Genomic DNA, 23084 nt, shown 5'->3' with positions numbered 1-23084 from the left:
CCTATCTTTGACCGTACTCGTATTGTTCTTACCCTTGTGCATATCTCACTATACTTTTACCTCTTTTGTTTTATTTTTCTTCGCTTTCTTCTTCTCATGCTTAGTCCATTCTAATCTCCGACCGCGTTCAATGCTCGTTCTGGATTACATGCTTCGATTTTTATATCAATTATATTATATAATACAGTAGGTAATAAAAATAGAACGGTAAAAATCCTGGAAAATGATGAGAAATGATAAAGTACAATGATGTGTGCATTTGAGTCGAATTTATTTCGACTGATAAGTACAGTATTTGGTACAAAATAGTTGAGCATGTTTCGTTAGATACGATATGGTGAGCGTGCTCGCTTTAAATTTAATGGCAATTGAAATGAACGCCGTGTTCGATAATGTTTGTATATACATGTTTGCGTTAGAGTACAAACGATAAGTAGGTATTTTTATACATTAGTAACTTACGCGTAGAAATACGTAAAAGTACGTATTGACGTTTAAAAATCGAACAATTCGATCACACGTGTAAACTTCATGAATGTATTGCCTATAAAATGATTGACATTGAAACAATTTGCTCTTAGATAACTTCTGTTCGTTTGTAACATTTATTCCTTTTTGTATCAAAGCAAGGAAAAAAAAAACTGTATAGTGGAAAATGAAAAACAAGAAAAAAAAAACTAAAGAAAATGTGAAAAAGCAAAAGGCAAAAATAATATGATTTGTTGTGGAACATACAAGGATAGGAATTGTATGAATGTTCCAAACTTGATCAAACATGACATAGGATTGTACTTTGTTCTGTACATTTTCAACATTTCACACGAACTTTGAATATAAAGTCCAATCAATCTCCGACATCAGAATCTCCATCTCCGATGGCATACAGTATGTGAAACGCGATTCCTAATAGTGCCGTACCTAACAAATCACCTGCTGCAGTTAGATATGGTATTGCAGAACTATCTGGGTCCATCCCTCGTATCCACATCCATACAACCATTAATTGCGTAATATATAACAACAATATTACCTAATAATTAAACGAAAGTGTTAAAACGAATAAACGAATTGTTACGGTTTATGTCGATTATATGATATTGACAATGAGTACTGATAGGAAAATGGATGTATACCTGTACTAAAGCGGCAGTCAAATAAACAATAAGAAATATGGGCGTAAAGGAAGTATGACCAGCTTGAAGGTAACTAATGGTATAGCTAAATATTAAATGACCAGGTATTACCATTGTTAATAAAACTCTAGCAGTCCTTGCATGTCCGCCTATAATGCATTCATACTGTACCTCATAAAAAATATCTAATATCTAAAGTTTATTTATGATTGACGTACCTTTGGTACAGAAAACGTAGAACGGATTAAAACGAACAGTGGGTGCTTCTTGACTGTTAGATCGGTGATCCTTATGCAAAGATGTCGATATTCTACTAGCCTGAACAGCGGCTAAATTACCGCCAACACCGTTTATTACTAATTGAAATACTGCTATACCCTTATAATTGGATACTGTATAATCTAGTATCAAACCACCCATACTAAAATTAATGGAAACATCACCGTTAAGCGACTGATGTTAACTTGAAATTTCCAAAATAAAGAGCATGTAAAAACCTGCTAATTAACATTGCACATATCACAGGTGCCCAGCCATAATCTAATATTTCCCTTGTAAATGGATTCTTAGCTGCAATATAATACCAAACTGGCGTGACAATGACATGAAATATTATTAACATCGGTGCTATCCATGGTGCATATTCTGAAATAATGCCATGAGAGTTTAATTAATAGAAAGCTGTTGCATCTTTGAACAGAAGTATAACTTACTTTCATGTAATATACATTTATTTCATTTTGTGTTATATATACATACCTGTTGCTTTGAACAGAAGAGATGCTATTCCTGAAAGAAGCATCAAAGTTGTTAAATCACCAAGAGAAGCTGCAATCGGTGTAGCTATATTATCTGGATCGATGTTTATCTGTTTGGATAACAGTATAACTGCAACCATCACCAAGCTCAATAAAAAGCTTGCTATGGATGCAGTAACTAAGGCACTGGCGCACAACAAAAGCGCATGGTAAATGTCAAATTGTGCTTCGGGAATCCAACCAAGTATAATAGCAGCTAAAGAAGCCAGTAAGCCCACTACAGTTGCTTGACACTGTATTAAAGCAAGATTTCCAACGATTAAAGTCCATTGCTGTTTCTTTGTATCCATGTGTCCAAGGTTTGCGTGAGTTGAAAATCGAGAAGCTAATGTCATTTCCAAATTCCCTTTTAAGCCAAGCAGTGCTGGCACCAATATGTACACCTCGGATACCGTTTGATATACTGGCCAATGCTACAAAGAAGAAGGAACTCAATCGAAGTTTATTTCTTGATATCTGTGTATTGTTCTTTTATTAAATTCGATACCTGTACGTACCTGTACAACATCCAGCAACATACTTGCAGCCACCATACCAAAACCAGCTAACAAAAAAGGCACAAACATTTGTATAGACATAGACCAGACATTCTCATCTTTGAATTGCCTAAATTGAGTGTCTCGTGTGATCGACTTTTTTGCATCATCGTTGATACATTCGTGATCAGTTGGCGATGGTATAAGTCGCTGTGTATGTTCCCCATCGCTGTCCGTTTCTTCGTCAGTTTTCATCTCCACTTCCATGATATCGGAAATATTCGATCGAAGTGATTCATCGCTATCTAGTCCCACCATTCTGCTCACGTAAAATTTCTTTTCTGATTTTCTGTGTCGTATATTTGGCAAATTATTTGCATTCACCTTCATTCCTATATTAGCATGGCTCATTCTTGTTAAATAGCTTTCCGAGCTGTACTACCGAGAACTGTAATGAAAAAGATGATTCCTGCTATTCTTTTGATCTTTGACAAAGATAGCAAATTTGCATTTTAATCGGAACAATGTGAGTGTGTTGTAATTGATGTGTAATTAACAGGCGTTATTATTACTAATATTTGTTATCGTTATTGTTATGATTCTCATCGTTCTCATCAGGTACAGCATCAACATCTTCTTTCTCCAGTTCTTCATTGTCGCCATCATTATCATCATTGTCTTCATCATCATCATCATTATCATCATCGCCATCACCATCGTTATTTCCATCATCATCTCCATCACTTTTATCATTGCTGTCAATATTACATTGCTCTATTTTTTCCATTTTTGATATATTTTTTCTTTCTACCGTATCATTAACAATAATCATAATTGCGTACAGTGAAACAAAAATATTTTTTCATTGTACATGTTACAGTTTATTTTGTTTCTTTTTTTTTTTACTCTTGCTGTACAAAACTGTCAAACGAAAATCGGCATCGTATAAGAAAAAGCATGCATTCTGTTCAGGAAAAAAGTATTTATTGTATATTCATATTCGAAAATGTTTTGTTTTTTTTTCCATTATTTCATGTGTTATATAACGAGATTAGGCATGTATCGACTATCTCTTTAACGATCGATCTCGATATATTTTCAGCCATGATCCATTTGAGACGAGTCAAGCATATTGCTCTACCTGTTTCGTAATCGATTGTTTTTTAATCGTAATCGAATCGAAAATTCAACGAGAACAATTATGAATTGTATGGATGATGTTTTGACAGAGAACAGAGGAAATGAAAGACACTGGTAGTGAAAATTAATTGTAAGATCCGAGTAACTTGAGTAAAAATTATAGATATCAAAAAATAAACAAGAGCGAAGCTAATAACGATACGTTTTGATATTTATCTACTGATATAAAAATGTTTGTAGGAGATTCGTTTTTTGAGAGACTGTCAAAAGAATAGAAAATGCTTGCAATTTAAATGCAGTCTTTTGCATCATTACTCTATCACGGAAAGGAATGTTATACTGTGTAAGAAATTTCATCGAAACAGGAATGCTACAGGTTAAAATGTCATGTTTTATATGTTAAAGCAAGAAAAAAGGTATTTCCATCGCAATTGCATAGCGCAAGATTTTTGATTTTACGTACGAGATATTTAACATTGATGCGGATATTCTGGCTGTTAGTGGTATATTTATAAGTAAATTTTCGGCATTAAAGCAGAAACGTTCCGTGTTGCCGCAGTGATGATATCTCAACGTGGTAAACATAACCTCGACGCCATATAACCTACCTCGAGCATACAACACGATTCCATATTCGTTCGTCGTTCAACCACGTGGAGGCGTTCTGAGTTATCAGCGAAAAAGTATGAACTGTTATAATACGTATGATTAATAGCAAAAAATTTCAGATTATAATCGATGTGTATTTTTGATCATGCATACATACGCAATAGAATATGTTACGTCGATAAGTTCAAGCCCGAGGAGGTTTATAACTTCGAACTGACTTCGCAAAAGAAGTACTGAAAATGTGCGAGGTCAAGTGCATACGGTAAAGAACAGATAACTGGATAATAAATAGTTGATAATAAACGACGCGATAGATACATAAGTAACCGTAACAAGGAAAGAAATTTACTTTATCGATATTCTTAGAGTTTGTACAAAAGTGGCCAAAACTATTTTGAATTAATTTTTTTTTAATGTTATGACAATTTATAGAATAGGATTAGTATTTTAGTATGCAATGTCGATGGACGGTCATGTAATTTTATACATGAAATTCTCTGTTTCGTTAATTTTAGCATACGTTACATAAAACAACCAGGGGATATATATATATATGTTGAGAAAAAATTAATAATAATACAAATTAAATAAACTGTAAATGAATAAATCGGAAAGTTGAAGCGAAAGATTGACTTATGTTCATATGTAGGTATTTTTTTCTTGCGTTTTTTGTTTTTTAAAAATGCGAGGGAGTCTTGTGTTTTAGAATAAAAAAGTTAGTAGAAGTAAAATGATCGTAAAATAATGCAAAAATATTGATTTCGAAGAAAAATTCGATAGAAAATTGAAGGAAGAAATTAGAGACGCGCGAGTCTTTTTGTCACGAATGAACGCTAATAATTTTAGGTGCGAGTTATCCTGGGCATAGGGGGCACACCGACAAATGAAGCTCGAAATACCTTTATCTGGGCAGTGGGCACAGTGCCCATAAGCGAATTGTTTCGACAATGTACATATGTACATTGTGCGAGACTGACAAGGTAGTGCGCGTTGATTGCGCGCTTTTTTATTCTCATAAAATCGATCGTATGTTATCATTTTAACGAGAACTGGATAATTGTTCTTCTCCTTAATAATAATAATGAATCTATATACGTAATAAATACTATTTATCATATTATTACTTTCATATAGTGTTTTCAATAGTGTAATATTGTAAGGTAAGAAAGTTTCTCATTTATCATTCATAGTAAATAGTTCTCCCTCTCTCCCTTGTTCTTTCATCTGGATCCGTTTACTCATTCATTTGCATTTTTTTTTTTTTCATTGAATGCTGTCGATTCGAATAAAATTAGATAAAATTTGTAGTTGAATATTTAAAAAAGATTTGAAAGACATTTGTTACCCAAACTTCGATAAAATTTTCAGACACGTTCTTCTCGGAAACAAAGTGTTGAATGAAAAAATTTTACTCTTTCTTTCCAAATCATTTTTCCATGGAAATTTATCCATTAATCACGGTTGTCCAACATTCTTTATATTATAAATTAATTGTATAACAAATGCCAAATTGAAGAAAGAAAAAGGAAAAGTGAAGAAAGAGACAGAGAGGGAGAAAGCAAAAATTATTTTAAATTAATCTTGAACAGCAGAATCTTACATTTAAAGTGACAGAGCAGTGCGATGGGCCGCAGAAAACATCGGAGCAAAGGAAATAACTTACCGTCGAAGACGACGAAATGTAATCTTGCTTGTGAAAAACCAACAATTCGCGACGAAGCCAAAGTGAAAGATGTGAGAGAAAGGAGAACAGCAACAGAAAAAACCATAGCAACGGATGATACGTGTTACAAGAAAGAAAGGCCAGACGGTTTTCACGAAACGAAGAATCCAGTTGGTGTACGTTCTCGACTAACGTACCCGTTGGTACAGCCGTCTTTATTCGTTGATCCATCGATACTGTCCAACGAGGATGAGAACGATGATGAAGAATGCATTGAATTAAGCGTGAAACCACGATTCGTATTTGTGTCGAGCCTCTGTATGGTTTGCCTGCAAAAGTCCACGTTATTTTGCGAACGTTGCCGAATGGTGTCTTATTGCTCGACAACGCATCGAACGCAGGGACTGTCGCAGCATCGCGAATTATGCGAAGCACTGACAGAGATTCACTCGTCCATCGTGTCGGCGCTCTCCGATGAATCGGGCGTGCAATTAGACGCGGACCAGTACCGTATTTACCGGTTAGAATTGCTGGCGATTCTCGAGTCTGAGATGAAACGGTCGTTGGATCTTTGGGAAAAGGAGATCATATTATATCCTAGAGTCTGTCGAGTCTGCCGTCGTTTTAGCGAGAAACTAGTTTGTTGCACGCAATGCGGTATGGAATTCTTTTGCAAGGAACACGAACAAGAGCACAGAAATTGGTGCGACGAGTTTCAAGTTTTCCAAAGATTTTTGCATCTTCAGCATAAACACGGTTGCGTCGATCCGGAAATCCCGAATGCGCATCTGGAGATGTTCGTCGCGAGGCCGGAGTTCGATCTTGATAAACTGATGCATCAAATTTATGGTAATTCCTTGTACTATCGTCAAATGGATTGTTATACGTATTCTGTATTGTCGCATTTGTGTACGATTCCACTGACGGCTCTTTATTCTATGCAAGCTTCTTGTACCGAGTGGCAAGACAAAACCGATTGGACTATTCACGTACTAGGCGCGGAATTTCAATTCGAAGGTATAAATTTAGACGTCTGGGAAAAACTGTTTCTTCATTTTTTACCGAAATTGAAGAGGCTTCATTTAATCTTGATCGGACCAGAGTTACGATTGCCAGGAGGCGTGCCTCTTAAATTTTTGTCCACGGTCAAAATTTGCAACAAATGTAAATCCGCTGGCAGAGCTGTTGTCGTTTCGTTTAAACCGGAGAAGCTTTACCACGATTTGGTTCGCGACGCGTCGGAAAATCTCGCTGCTCCTGATTTAATTTGTCTTTACAACCCTGGCCTCTACCGGAAAACTGGATTTAGTGGAAAAGACACGTGGTTCGAAACGATACGTGAATTTTCTAAAACGTTAGTTCCAACCGCTATCACGTCTTATACCAAAGAAGAAATGCTTTGGGAAATAAATCGAGTAAATTCGGTCTCAAATGTTGAAGTTCTTTTACCACCGTGTAAAAATCCGTTTGCATCGGTGAGGCCAGATCGAAACTTTGTTAGCGATAATATTACCCCTCTTATCTATAAGAATCACTATATTACCATTGTTAAAGGGAAATCAATTTTACTCTAACTCTTTATATCCTATACGTGTACAGAGATTCTATACGTATTAGGTATGTATACTACATATGTAAATATTTGGACTTTTAAATTATTGCAGCATAAAATACAGTTTGAATGAATCTTTTTAATTTAATCTTGGAATAATTAAATAATAAGTTGGTATATTTTAAATATTTTTTAGCTGCAATGTGTATTAACACTATTAGTGTTTCTCAAAAAGATTGAAGAAGAGTTGAAATGAATGGTAAAGACAACCAAGGCAAACGAACGTTCTTGCCTTGAAGATCGAGCAAATGAAAATATACATGAGGTACTGAGAGCAAAAATAAATTAAATTAATGTCAACATGTGCATTAATTTATTCTAAAAAATTATATTAATAATATGAAAATGTACTGGATATTAAATGCAAAAAGCGCTTCAGTGACAAAAGTTAGTCACAATATTTCTTATGTGTAATGAAGTTATACTGTAATACTGTTTCTAATATTAAAAAACTTAATGTTTCTTCTTGTTTCATTAATACAATATAGAATACTAATATATATTCTGAGGCCTTCCTTGTACTCAATAGTAAAATTCATTCTTTTTCAAATCAAACCTTAGATAACACAGTGAAATTAATTATTGTACGGAATATTTTGTATTCTATTTTAAACATTGAATCATTGTCAATATATTAGACATTAGATTTAGTATATTTTTATCCTCAGTTCCTCATATTATAATATATCATAAATAATTTTCTGTTTGATTCTTTTCATTTCATCTACAGCATGCAAACTGCACGCTTCTCAAAAAATGAGTACATTACAGATATGGTTTACAATTACCAGCTAATTTGCGTATATATCACAGATGAAACTGCATTAATTAAATTAAACCTATGGTCTGAAACGCTTGCAAACGCGTTACAATACGCACACATGCACGTACGCAAGTGTATAAATATATATGTACCATGTAAAAGAGAAGTGCGAAAATCTAGAAATATTAAATCGGATCAGATTGAGATATTTTCAAAATCGTCTCAAAAGCATTTCAAGAAAATATCAGAATTTCCGAGAATTTTGAGAACCCGAAATACATTTCGGGATTACTTTATTTCCCGAAATTTCTTCATTTTATACTGTAGGATTCTGAAATGTGTCAAAAATAAAAAAAATGGTCATATTCAACAAAACTAGTCCCAAAACGTGTCTCAGATTCTCGAAATTTTCGAAAATCCGAATATTTCATTTGTTCATCGAAGTTTAAATTATTAATTATCAATCATCGATCAATTATTAATCGGTCAATTATTAATTACTAATCAAATTAAAGAAGAAGAAATTTGCTATTACGTAGGTACATATACCTAGTGTTAGGAAGATTTAATAACTTAATTACATTTAATAATTTTAAAGATTATTATTAATTATATTTAATAATTTTGAAAATCATAATTGTTAATGATCAAAATATTATATATTGATAATAATAAAAAGAAGAAGATTATATATTATATTAAATATATTTGAGAAATTGAGATACTTCATAATGCAGAAATATTGAGATATTGTAGCAACCTACTATTTCTACTCGTTCCCAGATATTTCACTGATATTTTCAGATTTTCGCACATCTCTAGTATGTAGTTCCGCCGAACATTGAAATATGAATTGTGAAAATTATATACAAAGGACAATTCGTATTGTCGAACACTGTGTTCTAAATTTAGTTAGAATTAGTAACTTGCAAACATATTCGCTGCTTATGTGTATACCGTTCACAAGTATCAGGAAACTTTAATTTATTTACCAACAATGTTGACAAAATATATAAATTAGTGAGAAATTAATTGTCGAAAGCAATAATTATTATTAGACTATGAATTTTTTATCCATAAGTAGATCAATACTGTGATTAAAATCTAAAACGCGAATCATCGACGACTTCAAATATTATTATTTGAATTAATTAGAACTTAGAAAAATTTTCCTCGTCTGATTTTCGTTCAGACAAAAACTTGTCTCGTATTGTAAAGTATTGTCAGTAATTTCATTGCACATTTATTGGCTATTTAAAACTAATTTTAAACGTGTAAATTCTTCATCTTACCAAGAAAAATAAACACGAGTTTGGATACTTTTGAACGGTATACGTGTGTGTTTTGTACTGTTTTCAAAATCGAAGGAAGAGAAAAAGGAAGAAGAAATAGATCAAAGAAGAGGTAGAATAGAGGAAGAAATAGTATCGGGAAAAAAGACGGGGAAAGGGTGAGGTTTGGCATGGGATATTTGAATGAGAAGGAATAGTCTGAAAGGTACGATTAACGAGAAGAAACGTACTTGCTCGTAACGCGTGTACCGTTAGTGCATTCAATTAATTAAATCCGACAATTGAAAGAAGCACAAACATCAAGAGAGACACAGTAAGTGAATTAGTAGCACAATTTACCGAGTTGCTTAATTCGTAGAAATAACGATTGTAAGCTTGGTCACAGTGGGATGGCCAGTTTTTGAAACATGCCGCATACGCTACTACGTGAGCGATGTAATTTTGCTCGAAAGTACCGCGGATCAAGTGAGAGTAGGGACCTGAAACAAATTTGGACATAATTAAATCATTTTTAATAGGATCGGAACCAAAGAAACAGACCATAAAGTCAGAAATTCAAGAAAGATCAAAAATATTATGATATAATAAACTTCAATTTTGGAAATTAATCCTGTAATTGTAAAATAATACGCAGCAATTGATTTATTGTTATAATAAAGTAATTAATTGAGAAATGCATCGTCTTATAGAGAAAGTATTAAGAAAGTATAATCTAACTACAGGTTGTAAAACTATAGAGAAGAGTAGTATTTACAACGGATTAATACTTCGACGAAAAATATATTTAATTTTAATAAATCATTGATAAGATTTTAAATTTCATATATCCGTTCATTTCGTAAAGAGATAGAGTTGCTTTTAATGCTTTGTTCCTCATTCATTTTTACATAATATAATAAAGACATTCATGTGTTGTTAATATAAATTGTTTACAGTACTCGTACTTATGACCGATAAATAAATAAATAAATATGTATATGTATATATATTTAAAAAACACCCTAAAATTTTCAATCCCTACACGAGATATAAGATACAACATCTCAAATTTGTGTTTGTATTAATCTGTTGAAATTATTTATATGTTATTATCTGTAACATTTATCGATGTATTAATATTAGTAGATATAGTACGTTCATGAGAGCAAGTAGGGATAAAAATGCACTAAATTGGAATAAGATTCGAGTAAAAATAAATTAAATTAAATTTACCTATCGCGTAGACTCCAACGTCTTCGCCACCGTGTGTTTCATCCTCCAAGTATACACCAGCCATATGAGTATAATATGGATCATTGCGTGTCTTATCTTGATCGACGTGGATCCATGTTTCGTTGACATCGTGACTGTCGTTTCGCCTATGATGATAAAAGCCTGGACCGTTGATGTAACTAAGTGTTTCGTAGGGCTGTATATTTGTCTTCTTTGGATCATTGGCAAAACCAAGGATATCGTTTCCTCGATTCGGATAACCATTGATGGAAAACGCGTGTGAGTGATCTGCAGTTACGATCACCAATGTTTCTTCTAATTTAACTTGTTGCAATGCAACCAATATCGCTTCCTCGAGTTCTGACAACTCTCGCATCGCTAGCTGAGCATAATTGTGGTGATGAGCCATATCGATTCTTCCACTCTCCACCTACGAATAAATAATCAGTTGTAGCGTTTGATAAACAAATCGAAGTCACTTTTGTTAATTTCAACGAGTATTCAAAGGGTTAACTTATATACGTTTATAATACGCTTACTTTTTGACAGAAACGAACAATTTTGTTAAAACTCGTGAAGACCGATCACTCACCATTAAGAAGAAACCATTGTTATTCTTTCGAAGCAAACGGAGAGCCTGCTGAGTCATTTCAGCCAAAGTTGGCGTTCGATTCGTCTTCACGGTGTGATAAGGGAGATGACTAGGTGTAAAAATTCCAAGAATTTTCGACGTGTTAGCAATATCAATAGAGAGGAGCTGCTCGGTATCAGTCACTAGTTTCCCCTTTGGATTATTTTCAGTCCATACGGTCGCTAAATTTTGCCCGTCTCCTCTGACGCATGTATCGGGATCTATTGGCTCAGACATTGGTAAACCCATATGTTGCGCTCCACCACCCATAATTACCTGATATGAAATGATTAAGTTGATTAACTGATCGTTAAACGAACGACAATGAAAATATATGAATATATTTTTGCGAATATGTTATATAAAAGATTTTGAAATTTTATTGCCATGATGATAGTAAAACATATATAATTGATAGATAGTATAATATATAATTGTATATAATTGATTGCTTAATAATATTATTTAATGTTATCTAATAATAATTATTTTACTGATAATATTAATTGAATACATTTATAATCGGCAGCGTATGAAGAACAAATATATCCTCTTACCTTAAACTTGTTTCCCGGTGCGTCTTCGATTAGTTGTCTCGCAATATCCTTTACACAGCCTTTATATTGTTGCGGTATCGCGGTGTCACATTCCCAATCACGATTATTCGTATGAGCGTATAATCCAGCTGGAGTAGCATGTGTGATTCTAGTAGTCGTTACGAATCCTACATTTCGTCAATAAAGAAAAAAAAAAAAAAAAAAAAAATTGAAAAAGATTTAATTCAAAATTCCTTAATTCTTAAGTCTTTTCATTTTAACTTATAATTAGTTATTTCTCCTTCATCTTATCGTTAATATAATATCACTGATCTTTTTCTCATCAAGAAAGAAAAAAACAAAGAGACTTTTTGTCATTGTTCGTTCGACCGGATATTAGAAAGCAGCGGTTAATTAAAAAGAGAAAAAAAGAAGCGAGAGTGTTACGAGAGTTACGCCCTAGATAAAGCGGAAGGTCGGCTCGCGACCTTCTCTGTCGTGTCGTTTTCGAGCTCGTCGCGACAAGGTCTATTCGATACTGATGTTTAATGTTTAACATCGGTAGATGACCGTGAGCGGGTCGTTGTTGCTAGCGAGTCACGTTCGCGCGCGTGCCGGTTTTATCTATGCGTATCGATCATTCGGTCAATTGTACTATCACGTGTATATATATAGTTACGCGTGATACAAGCGTGCATTCATTTATTCCGGATATTCCACTATTCTTTTCATGGTGCGGAACAGAGGGAAAGGTTGTACATAAAAATATATTGGCAAAAATAAGCTAAAAAGGAAGGACATAACATTTAGTAGATTATTGATATTTATAGTGTTTCCACTTTCTTTTGCTCGCCACTGTACATATATGCAATTTCTACTGAAGTCTATTTTTGTCCATTTACTTTATTTTTATCTCTTTCTTATTTATTTATCATTTATTCATTTTTTCTATTTATTTATATACTTATCCACTTGTTTATTTATCATTTATTTTATCGATTTACTACATTATCTATTTATTTATTTGTTAATTTATTTATTTATGTATCTTTTTCTTCTATTACAATATATAATGGATGACTTACCAGTATCCATACCACTTTGTTGCGCCCAATCTGCTATAGTTGTAAGTTTGCTTATTTGATTGACTTGCTTGTTACAGTGATTAAACGAAGCTCTGGTATCCAATCCGATAACCTTGTATCGGCATTTAACACCGGAAAATATTGCGGTGGCTGTTCCGGCTGAATCAGGTACTTGTTTATCAGTGTTATACGTCTATAAAAAAAACAACTCGATGGAAATTTTCTAAATTTACGTGTTATTAGAACGAGACTGAAATTGTTTGGATATTTAAAACATGACAGGTAAAGGTCTCGAACACAGAGACTTTATACTTCAATATTTCAAAAGCAACGTATGAAAGAACTGATTAACATTAGATCAACTCTTTGAGTACTCACGAAAATTACTAAAAGCTAAAATTACCAAAGCTTAAAAGTTTAGTACCAATAATGCCATACCTATAATAAAATTAATTTTGAGCACTTCCGAATATTTATTTTTAATCCAAATTTGTTTGCCAACGATAATACTGTAAAATGATATTAAAATACTATATAAAATAAATATAATGCTATGATAATATAAATATAAAACAATATTATGGTATCACGAATACTATAAACCGATAAAATGATGCTATAAGTGGTGCAATGAAAATAATAGTATAAAATGAAAAATGCGTTTGTACTTTTATTGTAATATGACATTTCATAAAAATTAAATATTTCATTCTACAGACAAAGCATGTAAATCTCATACGGCAATCAGAACGTGTTAATTAAAATTTGTTAAATTATCGCTTTTGGAATATAAAGTAAAGAAGTTTCTTCAAAATTTTTGAAAATATCGCTTTTGGAGTACAGGCTAAATTATGTGTATAGTGGCAATACCTTGGCGAATCCAGTGTTAGGGAACTTTTCAAAAGCCAATTTGTATTCTTCGCCGGTATTACCTTCGACTTGGCCTTTGTATATTCGACCAGCTGTGATAGTGGATATTCCCATGCCATCACCGATAAAGATAATTACATTTTTTGCGCGATTTACGTTATTCCGATAAGCCAAATTTCTTCGAAGATTCTCTTGGCCAGATTTTAGCCAAAAGGACATGTCTGAAAAGAAATACGTTCTTGTGCAAAATATGCTATAACGAATGACTGCGAGATTGCGGATGTTAATTCATTATTCATCTTTAGAGCCGTAGGAGCCGTAATTGTTCCAGTTTAAATTTTAAACAGTCATAATGTAATTATATATATTCTATCCTAATTTTAATTTTAACTTATTATTTAAGTTATAGTTTTTTTTATAACAATCAAATGTATATAATGAAATCATTATGAAATTTTATTAAAATTGGAACAAAAGTTTTATTGATTACTGATAATCAATATTTACGATGGAATTTTTTGTTGTTTACCGATGACCATTATTAATAGCAAAAATTTTTCAAATAGCATTCTTTTATGAAAAAAAGTTAAAGAATAATTGTTACTCTTAGTCCCTAATTTTTACGTACACGACTGAAGAAATAGAATCTGCAAGATTTTTTTTTATTTTCTAAATATCATAACGAGTACATTATTTTAAATATTTCATATATATTTTCTTATGTCTTGCAACTTTGCACTGTTCATAAACGCAAATACTTTGCATCTGAAAAAAAATTGCACTTAATTACTGCAGATATTGAGCGCGTGATAGAGATTTCAACAAACATCAATGATAAAGATTATTTGATAAACTTGAAATATCTTTTTCAAATTTTTTCTTCGTTAATTAGGTTAACTTGATTGATTCAAGTAATCTAAAACACTTTATTTGACTGGATTTCAAACGAAGTGAAGTTAGTTTAAATTATTTCCTCTTCTGAAGCAATACCAGACGCGTTTGTAATATTTAATCTTTCCTATGTTATCCTCTGTTATCAAAATTGATTTATTTTTTATCTTTTGATTTAATTTTAAGACTGAATTATGTTTTCGCTCCCTCTATTAGTATATATATATGTTGATAAAAATCGATTACCTCAAATCAATATATAACCATAAAAACATTGCTTTCGTCAAAATCATAAGATGTTCTTGACAGTTATATTGTTAGTCTTAACATTTCATAGTCAGTTGCTATTTTTAGCTTCTGTAAGGCTTCGCCGACTGTTACGTTGATGCATACGAAATGTCGTTTTTCTAAATGAAACTTTAATAGCACGTAGTTCATTCATAACATCATGTGTTTGATCTAAAGAATTTTCATACGGTTTCGTTTACTTTCTTTGACGATTAATTAGTTTCATTATTTTCTAGATTTATAACGACTATCAATTTTAGAATGGAAAAATTCTTTGGTTACTGATCTTCTTTTTGAACGATCTTCACGGCAAAAAATTGTCTAGACTATAGGAATAGAAGATATCTTCAATTTCTTCCAGATAAGATAAATCGTACATATTTTCAGTTTCGTGACGCTTTTCTTCGTACAAAGAAATGAAATAAAGCTGTCTTTAACCAGTCCTAATTAAGAAATTTATATCTTCATTGCTCTCATTCCACTTCTCTTCGTTTAAAGAAATTGAACAAAGAGAATAAACATAGAATAATCAATATCTGTGTAAAGAGAATAGAGAAAAGAATAAAGAAATTGGAGATAATATTAAAGATAGTAATTTTCATTGAAGATAAGATTTTTTTCAAATTCTATTTATGACAATATGAATTGCACAAATATCCGCAATCCAACAGTAAGAACAAAGACATAGGAGATGACACTATGTTCAATAAAAATAAAGAAATTGATACGAAGTGTGGCAAGTGTTTCAAAATCACTCGAAATCAAGTGGCTCGATTGACAAGGATAAACGCGAAACCTCGAAAGGATATTTCAAATCAAGTCAATGACAATTTAACTCTGATAGAGAGATTTTCAAGTTGCTCGAATTTAAATCGCTTGAATTCAAGTAACTTGATCAACCTGAATGAAGCTTAACACAGTAGTGTGTTCCGGGCGTGTACGAACACCTGTTTAAACGAAGACGGTATTTAAACAAATAAACTGCAGATTTTGACGTTTTTATACTTTTATGAGTATAGCTAAAGAAACGGAACCTAAAAAGAAATTTTCCCATTAACTAATTTAAAAATAAGGAGAACGGAGACTTTGATGATCGTCAACTGACGAATTAGATATCACGTAATTGATGATTCGTGATACATACAAGCCAGAAATCAAATCTTTGAGATATCAATTTCAACTTTTTATACACTTATCAATTTCACGCTTCTAAAACTATGACTGAAAAATATAATTTTAAAGTTCAAATGTCTTCTACAGTGGGAAAATAAATGTAAAATATAAATTATTGAAATAGATAAAATATAAATTATTGAATTAGATATCACGTAATTGATGATTCGTGATACATACAAGCCAGAAATCAAATCTTTGAGATATCAATTTCAACTTTTTATACACTTATCAATTTCACGCTTCTAAAACTATGACTGAAAAATATAATTTTAAAGTTCAAATGTCTTCTACAGTGGGAAAATAAATGTAAAATATAAATTATTGTAACTTTGGATATTTTATATATTTTCTGATATTTCAGTCAGTCTAAAATGTCTCCATACATCATATCCAAAGTATAATGCTTTCTGTAATATTTAGTACGCGAAATAAATTTCCATCGAGGTGCCATTTCACGGCAGCAAATGACTGCTATCGTTATCACGCAAATTTTTTTCTAAAATAGTGCAAACAGGGTTATCGTACATATTTTCACAGATAACGATTTTTAACTGTATTTACGAAGGAATTTAATGTTGATATGTATAATTTAATGTTGTTTGAATACTTTATTAATTCAGAAACGTTTTATCGCAAGAGAAGACCACCTGTGAAAATTAAGTGCGCGTCAATGAATTAATTAGGTGTAAAAATTAGAGAGTTCGTTTTTAAACAAGTTTGCCATTTATTTATTAGTTATTTGCAACATTGTTTCTCGGATCATTCTGTATTATGAAACAAGTCCTTGTAACAATAGTTCAGGTCCTTCGAATTTTTAATTTTCAAATTTTTATATTGAGACAATTATTCTCCGGACAAATACGTTTTATAAAATTAGACAATTATTCTTCGAACATATGTTTTATAAAAGATAAAATTCAATGGAAAGTTACCCAAATAATTTCTACAAGTGTGCTTCCTACTTTCCCACCAAAATTGTAGAAGCGTAATGTTGAACAAATAAGAGAAAAATATTATACAAAATTTGATTGTAAATGCGGAATTGATTGTCATCTAAAAACATTCAACTATCCTTATATATTAAGAAATATCTCGTAAGTACAGGCACATTCAGGCTACATTTAAAATTTGTTTGCCAATTTTTCCTTATTTTCACTTGTCATCAAGTCATGTTTTTACAATTTCACTGGGAAAATTTGCATAAAAACCCCCAACTGAATGATTGCAAATAAAAAATTATATTATTAACGATTATAATAATTATTAACGAACCTTCGTACTCGGTGGCACCTTGGGGTAGAGTGTTGGCGAGTTCGAGAAATCCCAACAGAGAACATACTAACACGATTAGATATTTCATTTTCATGGAACTTGTGAATCTGTAACAAATTTTACATCATATGTTAGAGTATGTGTAACGTATCGTTGGTTGTCCGACAAATACACTTTGTCGTAAATCGGTTGAAAAGAAGTTGTTATATGTATCTTTCACATTGTTGCTTTTATATTAGTGCGCGATTAACGATAATGCCATCGTTGCGTTGCAGGAATTAAAAAAGAATTTTTACAACTTATTTATTAAATAAACAGAGTGAAGATCCATTATATCCATTACGTAACAGAAGGTGAGAAAGAGATATACAGGAGATTAATTCCATGAAACAGAGAAAGAAACAGAGAAAGAAATAGAGAAATTGACAAAATATACAGTAGGTTTTCGTTTCTGAAATCCCTTTTAAAATTTAGAATACACATACAATATGTAAAATGAAAATGTTATACATTATATGCTTTTAAATTTTAAAAAGAATTTTGAGAATGAATTTTATATAAATTTATTTACTATAATAATATAATATAATATTATGAAAATATAGTGAAATATACTAATATATATAATAATATTATATAAATATAGTAAAATACACACACACACATATATATCACTATAGCTTTTAATTATAATAGTTATAGGCTTTATCAGCTAATTATAGTTTTTTATCTAACGACACACAAAGTGCATAAAATAATGTATCCTTGGAATAATAATCTACTAAAATAATCTACTGCTATTCTGCGTTGTGTATATGTTTAAAAACATTTAATATCAAAATATTTGAAAATATTCCTGTCTATCAAAATTTTTATTTGTTATTAAGTAGTATTAAACCTAATATTATTAACGGGAATTTATTTTAGCTATCAACTGCTTTGGCATTGAAATTGAAAATGAAGGCTCACATGAAGTATAAGAGAGAGATTGAACCTATTTGCAACTATAGCATGGTAGATTTCGTGGCCAATGACTGGACTATTCTTCTAACAATGACTATAGATATGTACAGTGACAGTCAAAAGTGAATATATACAAGTTTGTCTAATATTTTCTCTCATATTTTCTACAAATTTTAGATTGCATTATGATCTGAAGACTGTGATGGAGGATTAGTTGACCTTTAAGTGTTCTGTAGCAATCACTATCGTTAACTGTTTTCGCTTGGGATCTCGATTATGTTGAAAGACTCATAAATTCGACAATTGTACTTTTGTACTTTCGATTTTAAAATCTTCAAATATCTGAATCTGTATAATATTCATATTTATATGTACGTATATATTGTACATATAAATAACTATGTATATTATATGTGTATATATAAATACATATACACACATATATACATATTATTGCTTCAGTAATAGTACAGGTTTGGGTAAATTTTATTTGAAATAAAGATAAAAAAAAGAACAATTTCAAATAAAAAGATCTCACAAATTAAATAAATTATTTTCAAATGATTCGTTCGAAATGAAATGACTAGATTGTGGTGTATTTATGCAATTTCTACATCCTCATGAACATGATTAAAAATATCGAATCCAAAAAGGAATTTATTTCATCTAACAAAATATCACGATTTTATTTGACGACCAAATATATGATGATTCCGAGAAGAATCATTTGCTCGTTCAGATAAACTAGACGTAACACCATTTCAAGATGAAACGACGTATTATATAAAATAATTACTATTCATTACGAAATAATTACTATTCATTATATTATATAAGATTATATTCAAATAATATCCAAACCTGTTTTACGAGTACTATACAAACCTCATTTTTGTCAGCTTTTGATAACTTCACTTTTGACCCTCACTGTATGTACATACTAGGCATACCTATGTGCATGTAACAAGTCGTCTGCTATTGTAAGTTAATCGTGGCTGTTCGTTCGTTAGTTATAATTTAAGGTTTCTTTGATTCGTGCATTCGCTGATTGAATAATAGGAGACGAACGAACGGTAAGAAGTGTTTTCTTTTTCTTCTTTTTTTTCGATGAGGCGAGAACAACATCTTTGGTGCTTTTGGTGACAGGTTGATAAAAAGGGAGAGGGACAAGAGGCAAACGAGCAACAGGCAATGAAAAGGGGAGCTGGTATTCGGGTCAGTCAGCGATGTAACGAAAACGAGCTGATACACACATATCCTAACGTTCATGAGCGATGCTACTGTAGAGGATGCACGCCTAAAGATATTAACGATACGTAGATAACTCGCGATGTGTAAATGAACATTGTCTTTAACCGTATGCAACTATGCACGATTCACAAACTGTGTTTGGAATGGTATGTACTGTTCGAAAGTCGAGAGTCGATGATCGATAGTGGTACTCTATCGTTAAATCGTTAAACGTAATCGTTTGCGAAATGGAGAGGAACTCGTGAATGGACTGCAGATTTTTATGCGAATTCGTATTTTTGAGAATGCAATTAAAGAAAAAAAAAAAAAAAAAAATAGAAGGAAAAGATAGACTGTCGAATCAAAAGAGAAATTAAGAAGATAAAAATAGAAAGCACTATAGTTTTGATATTTCATATGTCTTTTCGTATTGTAAGTGGTCTGTACAATTATGCTCTTTGACTCTGGATAATTATATAACTATTTGTAAAAATGACGAGCGGTATATTTGAATCATGTAATGTTCTCATATGGAGAAAATATATAACATTATAATATACACGTATGTCACAAAAATAAAAAAAAAAGACCTACAATAACAACAAAATAATACAATATAAACGTTAAATATAATAATATTAATATTACATATGTTCTTAAAACATAATAGCACTGGATGATTCAAATGTATTTTAAACATTTGTACCAAATAATACTTCAAATAATAAATTCAATATCTTTTTCGATTCAACTCAATTCACTTCCTTTTTTCGATGATGTAAAATATTTTCTTTGTCAAAAAAAAAAAAAAAAAAAAAAATTCAGCTGTTTTTACGAACGCTTAGTAACAACATTACTAGATACACAGAGTTCGAATTTCCTACAGATGCGCAAAAATTCGCAGTCCGCTCGTGAAAATTACCTACCCAAATAACTTCATCCGTAAATGGATCATGCCACGCGACAAACGTCTTCTTCCGTCCGTTCTATGACACAGAGTAGATTCTAGCTGCAGATCTCACGTTGTGTACTGGTATCAGCAGGCACGTGTTTCCAGTCGAATCACCATCCTTCAGCAGCTGATGAAAATGATCGGCCGACGAACGTTCGTCGAGATCACGAACAAACGACAAATAAAAATCACAATTTTGCTGACTTCTGAATTTCTGTCCAGGGACGAGCCGTAACTCGGTAGCTGGCCACGACTTTCGGCAAACACGTGAAGAAGCAACGACGACAGTTGTACTTAACAGCAGCAGCAGCAGCAACAGGAAGAGTTTAACAGGCGGCGAACGATCGATGGTGCGAATTGAAAAACCGTAGTCTGGACGTACGTATGGTCGTACGAAAACTGCAGTACGGTCGTATCTATCCGGTGGCTATTACCTGACCGGAACGTGATGCCGTATTAACGCCAATACAGTGGCACCGAGGAAGTTTGTCACTTTATATAGCGTTTCAAAGGCCCTGGTAGATTGTGCACGAGGTGGTGGAGAGCGTGCAAGGGACACTGTGAGTACAGATTCTCGAGGAGAGAAGTGGTTTGGGGAGAAGGGGAACCCCTCGTGTACTGTTAATCCGAGCGTAATTGAGTCGCTCGGTGCCATTATGTCTTATGTCCGCGAAAGATTAATCCGAACGCGGATCTCAAAGCATCTTGCGACTCGCGAATTCTCTCCATTCTTGCTCCTCGTGTCTCTTGCCTTGCTAGGCTTTGTTATCTTCCCTCCCCCACTTTCCCTTCTCCCCTTTCTTCTTTCGTCCAACATTTTCCCTCTCGACGACTGACTTTTCGATCAGGTTTGGCCATTATTCAAATAATACATAAGAACGATAAATTGAATATCTTCTTGTTAGATGTTGATCGATGTAGTTATGTGTTTACTTGAACATGGAAACGATCTTTCTGTAGATTATTCTTCTTCACTCGGCTCGGACGAAGTAAGTTTTTATTTGATTTTTCAGTTGGTGTTTGAATGAATTTTTACTCGAACATATATAATATCGATATTTTTTATATATCGATATTGTTAATTGCGTCGGAGATACAGATTTCAGATAGTCTCATGTTAGATTATTTGTTATTTTGCTTGAACTCAAATAAGAAATTATTTGGAAATGTATATTTGTATCTCATAATTACTTATATTTGTATCTTTAATTACTTTTTCTATGTCATTTCCAAAACAACGATAATAAATTTGTTGAAACAGCTCTTTGTTATTTTTTTTTTTTCTTTTTATTCTAAGTAAATTAAATGTGTTCAAATCAATGAAGATTGGATATTATTCAAATAATATTTAAATAATATTAATATTTAAATGGCGATAAATTGAATAATATATATTTTATTTGGCTGGATATTAAAGTAATTTATATAAACATAGAAATGACTTTCCTCTAGATTATTTTTGTATTTGAATTTTAAATTTTCGTATTTTCGAATTTTAAATCTTTATAAATTTTCATCCGAATAATTTCTCGAGTATTTCCTTATCCTTATAGATTACATCAATGTCAATCAGACAATCTCATCATAATCCTTTATGTCAGATTATTTCCTATTTTATTACAATAATCAATCTAGCTCTAAATTATTTTGAAATCATTTCTATTTGAATCTCGTACTCTCTCTAAAGTTACTCTCTCTGTATTAACAACAATAAATTAATCGAAATAATTTGTTATCACAGATTGCAATTTTCCTAAATGAAACGTGCCCGAATAAACGAGCGCGTCGCCTTCACTTTTGTTCTTTCTCCTCCTCAATTGAAAAATCAGTTCGTCGTATCAAAAACAAAAAAAAAAAAAAAAAAAAGAACTGCAACAAAGATCGTTCGAAGAAATCGATCGTCGATCAATCAATGATGGCAGATTTTTCTGATATGCCAACATCGGGTCGCGGATATTGAAGTGGAAAAGTGAAGAGAAGTCGAAACACCGATAAAAATCACTATATATTACATATAGGCGACCTATGCCTCCTTTCTTCTTCTCCGTTGTTTCTTTCTTCTTTGTTTTACCGCTTAATCCCGCGTTCTGGCTGACAGGCACAGATCCGACTCGAGATCGGGAAACGAAGCGAGCACGGGATCGATGTGCCCGCGCGTAATCTCGCGCGAGTGTCGCCGCCTCGCCGAAGGCAACGTGTAGACGTGACGGCGTGACGAAGGGATCCCGATTCCGATCGACCAATCCCGATTTCGAAATTGTCTCGAGCCTCAAGAGGTGAGACAAAAGCTTGACGCTTTATTGGCCGGAGATACGGGCACACGTGTTCGTACGATGTCGCTTTTCACGTTCTGTGCACGTGATCTGCACAGAATAGGCCAAGCTTCCAATGTTCTTACGACCGATGCGTGATCAGTGTTCACGTTTTACGAATATCGGCGTAACGCCGTGATCATTCGCTGATAACGATAAT

At 32.4% G+C, this 23084-nt stretch overlaps 3 protein-coding genes across 13 annotated transcripts; 1 reads left to right on the top strand and 2 right to left on the bottom strand.

Moving 5' to 3' along the window:
* Window positions 1–254: 254 nt before the first annotated feature.
* Window positions 255–5924, bottom strand: LOC122527749 (solute carrier family 41 member 1-like). Of its 7 annotated transcripts, XM_043652218.1 has the most exons (9): window positions 4334–4495; window positions 4176–4257; window positions 2812–3568; window positions 2449–2746; window positions 1893–2364; window positions 1631–1778; window positions 1352–1554; window positions 1134–1282; window positions 255–1030 (listed from the first exon to the last, which is right to left on the bottom strand). In XM_043652218.1, exons 4-9 carry the CDS (start codon window positions 2743–2745, stop codon window positions 845–847), a joined length of 1455 nt encoding a protein of 484 aa, XP_043508153.1. In that variant the 5' UTR covers window position 2746; window positions 2812–3568; window positions 4176–4257; window positions 4334–4495; the 3' UTR covers window positions 255–844. The 7 variants fall into 7 exon arrangements, with proteins under 7 accessions (XP_043508153.1, XP_043508150.1, XP_043508148.1 ...); XM_043652215.1 differs by having other exon boundaries at window positions 2449–3568; XM_043652213.1 differs by having other exon boundaries at window positions 2449–2875.
* LOC122527748 lies at window positions 4715–7951 on the top strand. Of its 3 annotated transcripts, none has more exons than XM_043652209.1 (2): window positions 4715–5336; window positions 5791–7951. In XM_043652209.1, exon 2 carries the CDS (start codon window positions 5800–5802, stop codon window positions 7411–7413), a length of 1614 nt encoding a protein of 537 aa, XP_043508144.1. In that variant the 5' UTR covers window positions 4715–5336; window positions 5791–5799; the 3' UTR covers window positions 7414–7951. The 3 variants fall into 3 exon arrangements, with proteins under 3 accessions (XP_043508144.1, XP_043508143.1, XP_043508145.1); XM_043652208.1 differs by having other exon boundaries at window positions 5785–7951; XM_043652210.1 differs by having other exon boundaries at window positions 5766–7951.
* Window positions 7952–8145: 194 nt separating this feature from the next.
* LOC122527746 (alkaline phosphatase 4-like) lies at window positions 8146–21116 on the bottom strand. Of its 3 annotated transcripts, none has more exons than XM_043652198.1 (8): window positions 21047–21116; window positions 17468–17574; window positions 13841–14061; window positions 12971–13163; window positions 11907–12073; window positions 11311–11625; window positions 10719–11148; window positions 8146–9985 (listed from the first exon to the last, which is right to left on the bottom strand). In XM_043652198.1, exons 2-8 carry the CDS (start codon window positions 17559–17561, stop codon window positions 9771–9773), a joined length of 1635 nt encoding a protein of 544 aa, XP_043508133.1. In that variant the 5' UTR covers window positions 17562–17574; window positions 21047–21116; the 3' UTR covers window positions 8146–9770. The 3 variants fall into 3 exon arrangements, with proteins under 3 accessions (XP_043508133.1, XP_043508134.1, XP_043508135.1); XM_043652199.1 differs by having other exon boundaries at window positions 20587–21083; XM_043652200.1 differs by having other exon boundaries at window positions 17468–17577; window positions 20590–21083.
* Window positions 21117–23084: the final 1968 nt, after the last annotated feature.

The sequence above is a fragment of the Frieseomelitta varia genome, unplaced genomic scaffold (genome assembly GCF_011392965.1).
Source record: "Frieseomelitta varia isolate USP_RPSP 00005682 unplaced genomic scaffold, Fvar_1.2 scaffold_231, whole genome shotgun sequence".
Taxonomy (NCBI): Eukaryota; Metazoa; Arthropoda; class Insecta; order Hymenoptera; family Apidae; genus Frieseomelitta; species Frieseomelitta varia.
This window is presented reverse-complemented; position numbering and strand designations above follow the sequence as displayed.